At 42.5% G+C, this 12,992-nt stretch overlaps 2 protein-coding genes across 2 annotated transcripts; one reads left to right on the plus strand and one right to left on the minus strand.

Moving 5' to 3' along the window:
* Positions 1 to 314: 314 nt before the first annotated feature.
* LOC124660059 (ABC transporter B family member 26, chloroplastic-like) lies at positions 315 to 5,267 on the plus strand (the record flags this gene model as incomplete). Its single annotated transcript, XM_047197854.1, is given in 18 exon segments — positions 315 to 703; positions 826 to 950; positions 1,439 to 1,481; positions 1,588 to 1,632; positions 1,761 to 1,883; positions 1,967 to 2,070; positions 2,404 to 2,458; positions 2,552 to 2,622; positions 2,709 to 2,811; positions 2,977 to 3,187; positions 3,297 to 3,370; positions 3,524 to 3,580; positions 3,688 to 3,762; positions 3,892 to 3,966; positions 4,053 to 4,334; positions 4,432 to 4,496; positions 4,566 to 4,626; positions 4,817 to 5,267. Coding segments are annotated over 18 exon segments (2,025 nt in total). The 3' UTR covers positions 4,898 to 5,267.
* Positions 5,268 to 5,556: 289 nt separating this feature from the next.
* Positions 5,557 to 12,227, minus strand: LOC124660350 (dolichyl-diphosphooligosaccharide--protein glycosyltransferase subunit 2-like). The gene is made up of 19 exons (XM_047198154.1): positions 11,961 to 12,227; positions 11,586 to 11,778; positions 11,413 to 11,502; positions 11,245 to 11,301; positions 11,071 to 11,140; positions 10,706 to 10,770; positions 10,227 to 10,281; positions 9,718 to 9,845; positions 9,518 to 9,633; positions 9,365 to 9,434; positions 8,836 to 8,934; positions 8,629 to 8,718; positions 8,392 to 8,540; positions 7,606 to 7,717; positions 7,441 to 7,524; positions 6,517 to 6,597; positions 6,220 to 6,444; positions 5,984 to 6,106; positions 5,557 to 5,908 (listed from the first exon to the last, which is right to left on the minus strand). Exons 1-19 carry the CDS (start codon positions 12,107 to 12,109, stop codon positions 5,792 to 5,794), a joined length of 2,073 nt encoding a protein of 690 aa, XP_047054110.1. The 5' UTR covers positions 12,110 to 12,227; the 3' UTR covers positions 5,557 to 5,791.
* Positions 12,228 to 12,992: the final 765 nt, after the last annotated feature.

Consider the following 12,992-nt stretch of genomic DNA (forward strand, 5'->3'; position numbering starts at 1 on the left):
ACGGCCACAGCACTGGCGGCCAAGCGCGCACGCAATTTCTCGGCAAACACAAAGTCGGAGCAAAATGGTTTAACAAAGAGCACGCGACGAGAAGTGGGAGGAAAAAGAATTTTTTTTTCAAAAAAGGAGACAAGGAACGCAAAATAGCCGGCGAGCAGCGCTGCGTTTGCACGGAAACCCAACCCGCCCCAAACTCCGGCGAGGTCGCGCCCCGCTCGCTCGCTCGTCCTCTTGGCTCCTCCCCGCCTAAATCCCATCACGACCGCAGTATCGGGGTTCCGAATCGGATCGCGCGCGCGCGCGAGCGAGGTGAGGGAGGGGAGCGAGAATGCCGCCCCCGGCCGCGCTGCTCCTCACGGCGGCCCTCGGCTCCGCGCCGGCGCGGCTGTCGGTGAGCCTCGCGCCCAGGCCGCCGCGCCTGCGGGCGCCCGCGCGCCGGATCCGGCCGGCGAGGATCCGCGCCGCGGCGGCGGTCGGCGGCGAGTTCGGCGGGCTCGGCAGGCGCCGCGAGTTCATCGGCCGGCTGCGGAACGTGCTGCCGGGGGGCAGGTGGTGGCGCCTCGAGGAGGAGGAGGAGGGCGCGGACGGGCGCGCCGAGGCCAGCGGGGCCACGGCCGCCTCCGCGCTCCACCGGATGTGGGCCCTCGTCGCCAACGACCGCTGGGTCGTCTTCCTCGGCTTCGCCTCCCTCGTCTGCGCCGCGGTAATGCCCATGATGTCTCCGTTACTCCGTTAGCCCGACTCGGTGGTGGTTTGGATAAGTTTTGTTTGGTGGGTGTGGCGCTGAGCCGCTGATGCTCTGCCTGTGTGTGGTCGTGGTTGCAGCTCTCGGAGATCGCCATACCCCATCTGCTCGCGGCGTCCATCTTCTCCGCGCAGAACGGAGGGGCCGTCTTCTACACGAATGCCAAGCTCCTGGTTGTTCTATGTTTGATTTCCGGAGTGTTCAGGTCAGTTATTTGTTTCTTCAGACCCCAGCTCATATCGTGCGTAGGATCACAAGACAAGCTATGCGACTATCTGTTTTGATCGCATTCGGCTGAAATAGCTGGCCTCAATGTTTACCCTCACTTAGGCATTGGGTCGTCTAGTTCAGACTGCCAAAAACTGGAAATGTGCTGCTAGTCAGGCAGTCTAGGATTGGTCAACTGTTTTGGACTGTGCTGAGCTGATATGTTTCCAGTTGGGTGAAGAATAGAATTGGTAGTATCACTGTGAAACACAAACTTAAATTTATGCATTGTACATTGTGAATGCTATGATATGGTCGGTACGATCACTGTGAAACGCAAACTTAAATTTCTGCAATGTACATTGTGGAGAACTGCACATGCGCGTTTGTGAGATATTCTGCACGCAAAAAAAACTGTTCGCCTTCAGCATGTTTCTTTTAAGTATTCTTTAGGTTGCTTATTTAGCTCCTGTCCCCCTTTTGCAGTGGTGTGCGAAGCTGCTGTTTTGGTATTGCGAACATGATATTGGTAAAACCATGTTAGATTTTATGTAATTTAACAAGTCTATTTCCTTTTACGTTGCCCTTTGGAACGATCGGTGTCTTACAATCAATATCTCAACTTTTTTTCTTAGGTCAAACGAATGAGAGAAATGCTCTTTGATTCCGTCCTATCTCAGGTGAAAACAGAGAAGGAAAATACTATGGTTTCCTCAAGAAAATTGACTAGTGCCCATAATATTTTCTCTTATTTAGTTTCGGTTGGAATTGCTGCAAAGTTCCATAACTGCATTCTATATTGTGCTAGGATATTGCTTTTTTCGACGAGGAAACTGTCGGTGATTTGACAAGTAGGCTTGGTTCCGACTGCCAGCAAGTGTCTCGAGTTATTGGCAATGATCTTAATTTGATTTCGCGCAACTTGCTTCAGGTGAAAAGGTTGTTTAGTATTCGAGTCTACAATGATGACAACTAGCTTGAAAAACTCATTTATCATACGTGACTTTGTCTCAGGGTATAGGCGCGCTGATTTATCTTCTAATCTTATCATGGCCTCTTGGACTGTGCACTATGCTTACTTGTGGGACATTGTCAATGATTATGGTAGTTCATGGACGGTAAAAGCTTGTTCTCACTTCTCGGTGGTTTATTTCTCCTTTTGGTCTTGCTTGCTCTTTTCCCTATTATATTGTTAGCTTGCAACAATATCAAATAAATGCTACTCCCACCATGCACTATCATAAGATTGTTTAGTTTTTTCAAAAATGCATGTATCTAGATGCGTTTCAGTGTGTAGGTTCACTCATTTCGGTCCGTATCTAGTCCACATTGAAATATCTAAAACATCTTATAATAGTGAACGGAGGGAGTATATACTACCTCCTCCAGGTTTCCTTATTTTTTTGCTTTGAATCTTTGGTCCATGTGAAAGAAATACCTTCGTTTGATAGGTATCAGAAAAAGGCAGCTAAATTTGCACAAGAGTTCACCGCAAGTGCCAATAATGTAAGTTTATGGCCTCTAGTTGGAAGCTATTTGACAAGGCAAATTCATATATCAGTGATTTCCCTCATTTTGTATTATATTAATCTAAATCAGGTTGCTCAAGAAGCGATAACATTGGTTAGGACAGTACGGGTCTATGGGACCGAAAAGCAAGAGATCAAAAGGTAATCACTCTGCTCTCGTGTTTCTCTTATAAAGCATATATTTAACACTATGCACATGTCATAAACCCTGTTGTACTTATATATAGGTATGCAAAGTGGTTGGATAAGCTGTATGATGTAAGCTTTCGGCAGACAATGGCTTATGGGGGCTGGAGCTTGAGCTTGAATTATCTATACCATGCTACTCAGGTATTTGATGCTACTGTGTTTTAATATTCCATCCGACCCATATTACTTGTCGCAGGTTTTGTCGGAGGGAGCAATATTATTACTAGAAACATAGGATCTAGGTATGGACTTTTCAGTTCTCATTGCACTACTGATGAAGAATTCTTCCAAATAAGCTTTGCGTAGGTCGTTGCAGTTTTGATTGGAGGAATATATATCATGTCCGGGAAGTTAAGTGCTGAGCAACTGACAAAATTCACGCTGTACGCCGAGTGGCTAATTTTGTCTACCTGGTGGATTGGAGATAACTGGTCTTCCTTGATGCAATCTGTCGGTGCAAGTGAAAAAGTCTTCCGCTTGATGGATCTCCTGCCTAGCAAGCACCTTACTTCTAAAGGCAAGGCCGTAGAGTGCATGCTGATGTCTACTTTAGAGTCTCTGTTCTTTGATACTTTAATTGTCAGACTGTCATTGTTAAAGTAGTCTAAATTTTTTCACAATCACAGGCCTCAGGTTACAGAAGTTAGAAGGGCGAATTCAGTATGAAGATGTAGCATTTTCATATCCGTCAAGACCTTCAGTATGTATCACCATCCCCTTTAGATGTTTTTTTGTTTGATGAGCACACACAAGCACACATGTATAGTAGGGTTCATCAATTTGTGTGTTCCGTGATTATTATGTATGTTTGGGTATTTGTGTACCAATCTACCTCGTGGCTCTTAATTTTCAGGTACCAATTTTGAAAAGGCTGAAGCTAACACTCAATCCAAATGAAGTAGTTGCCATTGTAAGATATATAGAATGATGCTTTCATAGATCTGAATTCTACAAGTATTGCGAATGCAACCTTTGACATATAATCCTACTGCTCATGCATGGTTTACACCTTTAAAGGTTGGTCTTAGTGGAAGTGGCAAGAGTACTATAGTTAACCTTCTACTTCAGCTATATGAACCTACAAATGGGCAAGTAAGTTATTTCTGCCTCTTTCTATTGTTTCTGTCCCTCCTTCCAGGAGTTAAGCATTGCTGACTATATGCAGTCACTTCAAAAGCAAAGCTATTTACTGGTCTGAAGTTATGTTTGTAACTGGTGCAGATACTAGTAGATGGTGTCCCACTTAGCAAGCTGGATACCAGATGGTTTAGGGAGAGAATTGGTTTTGTGGGACAGGTTCAGATCCATTTAACCCAAGACAGATTGTTGTACCACATGGAACTGTTTTGTATTTAACAATAGCATATACTTGCTATATGCAGGAGCCTAAGCTATTTCGAATGGATGTTAGTGCAAATATTAGGTATGGCTGCCCTAGAGAAGTTAGCCAGGAAGAAGTGGAGTGGGCTGCTAAACAGGCTTATGCTCACGATTTCATAATGGCTCTTCCTGATGGCTATAACACCACTGTTGACGATGCTCTTCTTAGTGGAGGCCAAAAGCAACGTGTTGCTATTGCAAGGGCCCTTCTGAGAGATCCAGCCATCTTAGTACTTGACGAAGCCACTAGTGCACTTGATGCTGAGAGCGAACATTATGTGAAGGTAGAGTATTTGTTAAGAAAAGAATAAATTGTACACAGTAGATAAGTATAATGTGCCTATGAATAGCATGTTAAGTTTTTTTTCTGCGTTGCTCTAGAGTGTTATCACTGAAGTAAGCACCGACCCTAAGGCTGGAAGAACCGTTATAATCATAGCTCACAGGTAATGTTTGCTTAAGACTAAGTTTCCTCTTATTAGGAATAAGAATTAAGCTGACACCATTTTCTATAGGTTATCCACGATTCAAGCCGCTGATAGGATTATTGTGATGGAGAATGGTGATATTGTGGAGGTAAGCTTTTGATTTTTGTCGTGTCATGACTGCAAACACATATTGTGAATTGTGAGATTCGCGATGTCAGGCTTGTCCGCAGCTGAACAGATTGTACCTACAGCCGTTACTCACAGAAATAGTGAACTTTTGATTAGTATTTCCAGGCACTTCTGTGGTTTTTAGATCACTCTTCTGTATGGTTGTACAGGACGGACCACATAGTGAGCTTATCAAGCAAGATGGTTTGTATTCAAGATTAGCTCGGCGACAAAATGATGCTCTCCCATAGGAATATGGTTCAGTCTACACTGGGGTTTTCCAAGTGGAGCCTCTGTCATTGGTGTATTCTTACAACTGACCATGGATCAGTTCCAGATTCTAATGATTCACAAATGCCAACTAACCAAACTATACTGAAACGGTTACTGTCGCCAAAGGATCAAAGGGCAGTCGAAGTCCAGCGATGGCAGTACATGGAGGATTCAGGAAATTGAGTAGTTCGTACATGATTCATTTAGTCACACATTATCAGATGCAACCTGTAACTATATAAATATAGGCATTCTGGAGTTCAGATCATCGAAACCCTGTAACCAACTGTTGTATAAGAAAAAATGCAACAATTTTCTGGGATGAAATATACTCCAGTTTTGATAGAACTTCTATATTCAAATGGTCCTTTTGTTTCAAGATTGCATAAGGTATATATTATACGGAGTATAATCTTTGATGCAACTGCTCCGTTGGGTATATGATCTTTCGGAAGGATAGATTTCACTGACACAACTGCTACGTTCGGCCAGACGTGCATTGTCATGAATGCTTTCAGAGCGCTAAGGTTCACTTTGTTGTATGGCTCTTTCGTGTGTTGTCACAGAATGCAGCCACCACACTTAGCTACGGCAAGGGCACAAGGCACTTCTTTTCACAAGGACATGATCTTATTAATTCTATCTTTGAAAAATCAAGTCTATTTAGTAAACATCAGTGCATCATACATGAAGGTGAGGTCCTACTAACTTTTCTAGTTCCAAGATTCTTAGAATTCACTACAAAATGGAACCCGGTTCAGTTGTCCCTAGACACTCAAGTTGCTCAAGAAAAACTTCTGTTCAGGACAGGACCCAAGCAACCGCAACTGCTCGAAAATTGAGGATCCAAAACTTCTGTTTGCATCTTCCCCTCAAGCAGTCTTTTGTTTCGTCGATGTCGATGAAAGGTAAGATAGGGCCCTATGGCCAACAAACACAAGGAAGACTGAGAGGAAGCCGAGGTACTTCAGAGTTGTGAAAAGATCCAGCTGTTCCAACAGAAGAATGAACATGAGCAGATGTTTTGCTTGTGCAATTATGTTTACTACAAGGAGGACACTGACCTTAACCCAGAAGAGAACATAGAGCAGCAGAACTGCTCCAATTCCAGCATGGAAAAGTGATGCGAATGCAGCTGGTCCTGGCAGGGATGGGAAGTTCTTCAAGTTGACTCCCAGACGCATAAGCTGCAAGTAAAAGTCAGAAGCACATTATCAGCATCAATATGTTGGAAGTATTTTCCAAACAACTTTGTGATAGCAGACAAACATATACACTGGAGTAGGAATTGTTGACTCACCCCAATCAAGAACCCAATAAAAGGCAAAAGTGTGAGACCAGTGAATGCTAGTGAGACTTCCTTAGGCGGCCTCTTCTCTGGTACACGGAAAATGTGTGATATCTCCTTCTGTGGCGCAAACTTTGCCAACGGATCAACAGCTTGTGCAGGAGGACGTGGGGCCTTTTCTGAGGGCTCTGGCAAGTCCAACTCCAGATGGCCAAGGGCTCGTAGGAATGAATTCTCCTGAAGCAGACAAAGAAAAATCAGCAAGGCTAAACGAAACAGGACTGTAGAAATATAAATGTGGCAACATACCATTGAAGCATCACCAACTGAAAGCTCAAGGTCATATCTACCAGAAAGGTAGTAAAATTTCTCCACCAAACCAAGAAAATCCTACAATGTGGATTGAACAAGCACATAAGAAATATTATTAATAAAAGTCTAGAATGTATAAATTCTTTTGGAACCCTTGAAAGCTGAAGGCAGCAGAAACATGCAACGTAAGATGTCAAGTCAGCTTGTGGTACTTCATCTCCACATTTGGCCACATTACCGGTGTAACCATGCCACCATGCTTTTATGTGAGGAACGCCCAAATTCAAATTCAAGCACAACTGGAAGATGCATCCACCATAATCATCATTATATACTAATTTTTTAACGATATTTAATAGGTTTATTTCAAATGTTTTGCAACCTGTATGACCTTTTTCTTCAAACCTCAATTTGTCATAAAGATACCAACAGTGTTCCATCCTAAAGTTCCTACAAATGTCGTTTGATAACCATATGATTTTTTTTCTATGAGCCATTCTGTACAAATGTTCCTATAAAGATGCCAACAGTGTTCCATCCTAAAGTTCCTACAAATGTCGTTTGATAACCATATGATTTTTTTTCTATGAGCCATTCTGTACTCATTTCCAATTGAAAATTTCCATGGAGTCAAAACTCTTCAGAAACTCTTATGGTTCATGAATTCCTATGCTTTTCGTATGATGTAATCAAACACGCTTTGGTGTAGATTCCTATGGTTTCCAACCCCAAGGGATTCAAGGGGTATGACATTACAGTCCTGCATTATTGGCATACCTAGTACCTTCCGTCTCAAGAACTGAACCACAACTCTGGATGATATAATTTAGGGCCTAAAAACTAACTGACACATTGCCAAATGAATGAAGAGCAAGCACCAGAAAATTGAGTACAACAAACTGGGGAGTAGGTATACTCAACTAGAACGATTTTGAATTGCCTTGCAGAACCCGGCACCACAAATAAGTGTTCAACTCCACTTTCATGCTTCAACTTCAAGAACACCTGACAACAAATTTGCTAAACGAAGTCAGGAAAAGGAACAAATATTGCAACACTGAAAGAGAAACTTGGGTTTTATTGCACCTGGTGAGGTTTAAATGTGCGCCCAAGTGGTGTAGCTAGTTGAAAAGATAAACGTAACTTCTGCAGATGGTTCGCAGAGAGAGAGATTTGTGTATCTTTCAGTAGATCTAACCTGTAAAGAAGTGGATTGAAAGTGAGACATGCAAAATAAGCTATTTTGCCACAATTAGCAGCTAAAACCCCATGCCAATCTTCAGACAACTTAATAGATATTAACACGGATTTTCTACCCGGGGGTATAGCTACGCACGTCTAACCCCGTTAGCCGTCTGTTAACACTTCCCCCATCCAGATAAAAAACAAGGCATCTTTCCAACCATACCGGATTAAAAAAAAATGCATCGTTCATCCATCCAGATAAAAAATAAGCCATCTTTTTCACCGTCCCAAGAAAGAAACACAGTCGGTTCAGGGAACAGCAAGTTTAACACCATTCATTCGATCTACGGTAGAAAATATTCTACAGGATGATCCAATGGCCAGATGTGGGTGCATAGCTATCTACCTCCCCCCATGGTAGCTGGCTATATATATATGATCCACCAACACAACACGGAGAGGATCGTGAATTACATAATGGAGGATATGCTTCAAACAGACGTCAGGTGTGAAGAAAATTAAATACTAAAAGGTGAAGATGTGCTATTCCAGATGAGAATGAACTCTTTCAAAGTGATCATGATTGACTTTGGCGGTTGGTGTCAGAACTAAGTTATCTTTTATAAGTTGCTGTAAAATACCAAATTCTGAAAAATAGCAAGGAATTAAATGTCTTGAAAAGTTTACTTTTCAACAGACTCGGAAGTCCCAGCATCGTTCTCAGCTATTCCGATTTCTGCCTTGTCAACTTTGATCAGTCCCGTGACAATGACAGTTTCGGTGTTTCTCCCTCCAGTAGTGTAAACAGTTTCATGTTCTGGATCCTGGAGAGAAATCTTGAAAATCGAAAGGGCAAAACATTAAGAATGGCAAATACTATCACTAAGAAAGGGCAAAACATTAAAGAATGGCAAATACTATTACCTCAAAAACTAGCGAGTACTTCCCAACATCTATTTTCAATGGATCAATGTCCAAGTAATGAACATTGTTGTCAACGTCAAACTGAAGTTCCTGATACCATAAGGAAAAAAAATGTTAGGGAATGGCAGCTCAAACAGAGACAAAAGAATGATAAACTAATATAATAAAAAGAAGTTCCAAGAGGTAAACACTAATCTAAACCTGTACCTTGTCAGTGGTGATAACCTTGGAGTCAGATCCCAAGACTTGCACAAGATTTACTCTGAGAGGAGGTGCAGCAGATCCAAACACTGTAGTGACTTCAACCTGAAAATGATACATATCAAGGGGACACAAGTTGGAGTTAACTTGCACCGAGCTAAAAACTTCTGAACGCAAAAGCAACAAGTGACAATATTGCAGCCAAGTGTTACTTTTTTCGTTCACACTCATCACATACTCTTTAGCAAAACATTATTGTTATTAACTTGCTATTAAATTGCAACTACAGAAGTACCAGCAGGATGCATAAAGGTTAGAAATCATAGAATGCTTGTTTAGAAACAAGGTAAATTCAAGACTTCAAAGTTTAATGAATACAACAGTGCTTGCAAGAGACATGGGGAGTTCCTCAGTCACCAGTGTCATATAATGTGTCTAATACCATTTTGCACTACAACACAGAATAATTTAATGCAGAACCAAAGCCACATTAATACATCAGGCAAAATCAAAGAGACTGGCACGTGATGATCACCTTCAGCTGATCTTTGGAGGTCAAGGACAGTACTTTGGAAGGAAGTGAAAGGATCAAAGGAACAAAGACCCTGTAAATTGCAGAAAATAAATAAGCATCAAAATAATGTGGGTTGCAAACTCTTCAAAAATGGCAAGAAAAAGGGTAACTTGCCTATTGTTCTCCAGGAGTGACAGGGACTTGATCTGATTAAAGCAATCCTTTGCACTACCTGGGAGCCCTATACCAAGAAAGAACTTCGCCAAGCCCAGTATTTTCTCACTGGGGATCTGTAGGTTGAGTGGTGTTGGTTATGGAAGGTGCTTAACACAAATTTAATGAACAAGCACCAAACTGAAATGAGGAAAACTCACATTCAATTTCCCAGAAACAGCATTTGCGAATGAAGTGAAACCCCGTACTACTGAAGCAGAAGTTGTTATGGGGCCCTTGTATTCGGAAGCATCAACATTCTTCTCATCAAAGTAGAAGGTTCCATCATCTGAGAAAACACATACCATAAGAAACTATCTGCAGTAAGAGGAGTATTTTCACTTGGAAGTGGCTCCTTCGTAATGGAGAAGTATCACAGTAGACCAAGTAAATAGTTTCAGTACTGCCTAAATAAAAACTTCACGATCTGGAGAGAGAAATTGACAGTAGTAGTAACTATCTAAACCTGCCATTAAGTATGCCATAGGCTTAGCAATTTGGTACCTAAGTTCCTACAAGATATCAACCAGGCATCTTGACTCCTGGAGAACTCTTGACAAGTTTAAGTCGATAATACTCAAAATCTCAGGTCTATAAGCTCATTTTTAAAAAACCAGTGAACCAAATGCTCATCTCCAGCGAGCACAAAGAAGAAGGCTAGAGAACATACCATAGCTTTTGATTGTGCCAAATAGCTTCACGATGTCATTTTTAACGACTCCGATCTGATGGCATGATAATAAAAAAATTAAGATACATGGTAATAACAAACTTCAAACAATATGCATTTGTAAATCAGATGAGTGGAGATTGTTGTGCGTAATTTAGAATGCCATAAGTTGAGAGATTAATAATTTGTTAGGTATGTTTCTATTTGTATTGAATTCAAGCCCTTCCTGCTTTCAAGACTCCACAAAATATAGTAGTTTTTAAATGTATATGTTACCCGTCCTTATATTACTCATAGAGGAAGATAATAGGATCATGTATAAGGTTTTCACTTGCATTCAGTTGGGAATTACAAGGCTTTGTCACATGGCATGCACCATATATAGTTACCCTTGCTTCTTTATCACTTATATTCAAGGAAGATAATCACACAGCAAATTAACAAAGTTAATAAAGCACAAGCACAGAACATATACGTACCATGGATGGATCAACCTCAGCATCGGATAGTGAAACAACTCCTGCCAATGCTTCTAGTGCGATACCTGTTGCAGTACATTATTGCTAAACATCAGCACCTGAAGCTAGGCATTTGATTTGCAGTAAAATCATCCAGGTGAATCGAAACAAGCTTCAAAAAGACTTGGACACTGAAAATGAATACAAATTATATAACTGCAGTAATAAGACTGTCCTGAGCTAGACATCAAGGCAAAATTTTGTAACTAGCAACCAGTTCATCCAACGTGCAAGTGCAGTTAAACATAAAATTATTTAAAGCGGGCAATTTTCAACTAATATACCATATAGTAGTGTAGTAGTGCAATATGGCAAAAAAATGTTACCGGCAGCGAATGTGCTAGATTCAGCACTGTTGGTGTCATAACGCCATCTGCCATCACTTTGGCTAAGTGCCTAAGATACAAATACAGATCAGCAACTAGTTCGAACGGCAGAACAAGATGTAGATTGCAAAAGATACACAGAAAAAAATGCACAGCATAATGTACTGTTGTCACCTTAATTGCATGAAATACGCTGTCTGCGTCAGACAAAACAACGCTGTGACCTTGTTCCTGCAAAAACAACACCATTTTGTCACCCGCTACATAAATTCAGATGACCACCTATCATTAGTGCCGAAGGAAACCAACAAGTGCCAACAAGAGGGTGGATTAGAGGGTAACCTTGAGGCTGAGCAGCCCTCCCACGGAATAGTAGAATTCGAGGAGTGAATTGGTGTCCTTGATCACTGCCTTAAGCCTCGACGCAACATCCTGTCACGAAGAACGAACCTCAGAACACCATCAAACAAGCAAATCCCAATAGCAACGGCAAGATCTCCAGAGCTAAAACCCACATCGTAAACGCCGGCGCCAATGCTGCATCCGAGGACGCTGCTGATCCGGGCCGCGTGGAACAGATCCTTCGCGGATGAGGAGGAGGAAGACAGCGTGTCGGAGGCGAGCTTGCAGGCTTTGCCGTCAAGGCTCCTGTCCTTCTGCACCCCCAGTATCTTGAACGTGCTGACCGCCTCGTACGTCGTCTCCAAACTGCACGGCGCGGATAGACAACAAGAAACACTTAGAACACACGAGCAGGACTCGAGATTTCAGGCAGGCGGTTCCCTCTCGGATCGATCTGGACCAGAGTAGGTCCGTAATTGCGCCCCCGGGGGACGAACGCTGGAGATCAGTAGAGACGGCGACGCTTTCTAGTGGAGTAGGGAACTTACTCGCCGAGGGATCCGTCGGGGAGGGCGGCGAAGAGCTCGGCGGCAGCGGATCTGTGCGCGTCGGAGACCGGGCGAACGGCGGAGGATAGTGGGGCTACGATCACGGCGAGTAGTAGGAGGACGGCCAAGGGTGGGAGCCCCCAGGCCATGGCTGGTGCGGCGGACGGCGCCGGCCGGAGTGGGGGAGAGGAGGAAGGGTTTAGGAGACTGGGCGGGTGGGAGTGGCCAGATCTGCCGGAGGTCGAGGGAAGGGGACGACTACAAATATTTTCTCTCGTTCAGGGCTCAAGTCGCCTCGACCTCGGAAGAGTGTGAGCTGCTTTGAGATTCGTGGTGGTTCCAGTAAGCTTTTATATCGGGTTTTCAATTTTACATGAGAAAATTGCACAAACCAGCAACTCTTGGGGTTATTGTTGCACAAACCAGTGATTCAAATATTTTGTTGCACAAACCAGTTATTCAAATATTTTGTTGCACAAACCAGTGACTCTAGGGGTAATTGGTTGCATGGAGCTCTAATTAGTAGATTATGCAATTAAACAACATACTTGCAGAGAGGATTAAAACGGTTATAAGATGGATAGGCTCCAAACGAGTTTCCCATGAGCGGTTTTCTTTAAGTATATGCCAGTAAGGAATTAACCGCCTTCAATCAAAGTATATGCTCATGGGGAAACTCGTTTAGAGCCTATCCATCTAATAACCGTTTTAGTCCTTTCTACAAGCATCTTGTTTAATTGCATAATCTAATAATTAGAGCTCCATGCAACCAATTACCCCTAGAGTCACTTGTTTGTGCAACAAAATATTTGAGTCACTGGTTTGTGCCAGGGGCGGGCCCACTTCAAGTCAATAGTATTCAGTTGAATACCCAAACAATTTGAAAAATATATTGATATATATATATATATGTTCTAGAGAATATATAAAAAGTAAAACAGTCCTATTACGACATGAGTGTTAAGTAGTGCAAATGGTTTGGTTGAACTATCGATTCAATGGGTCGTGAGTTCAAGCCCCATGTATGCATTT

The sequence above is a fragment of the Lolium rigidum genome, chromosome 6 (genome assembly GCF_022539505.1).
Source record: "Lolium rigidum isolate FL_2022 chromosome 6, APGP_CSIRO_Lrig_0.1, whole genome shotgun sequence".
NCBI lineage: Eukaryota > Viridiplantae > Streptophyta > Magnoliopsida > Poales > Poaceae > Lolium > Lolium rigidum.

Coding starts and splice junctions, on each gene's coding strand:
- LOC124660350 (XM_047198154.1), bottom strand. CDS start 12,109: ATGGCCTGGGGGCTCCCACCCTTGGCCGTCCTCCTACTACTCGCCGTG. Junction 9,634..9,717: donor CTGTTTCTGGGAAATTGAAT/GTGAGTTTTCCT, acceptor CTCAACCTACAG/ATCCCCAGTGAGAAAATACT. Junction 5,909..5,983: donor ATGTTCTCTTCTGGGTTAAG/GTCAGTGTCCTC, acceptor CTGTTGGAACAG/CTGGATCTTTTCACAACTCT.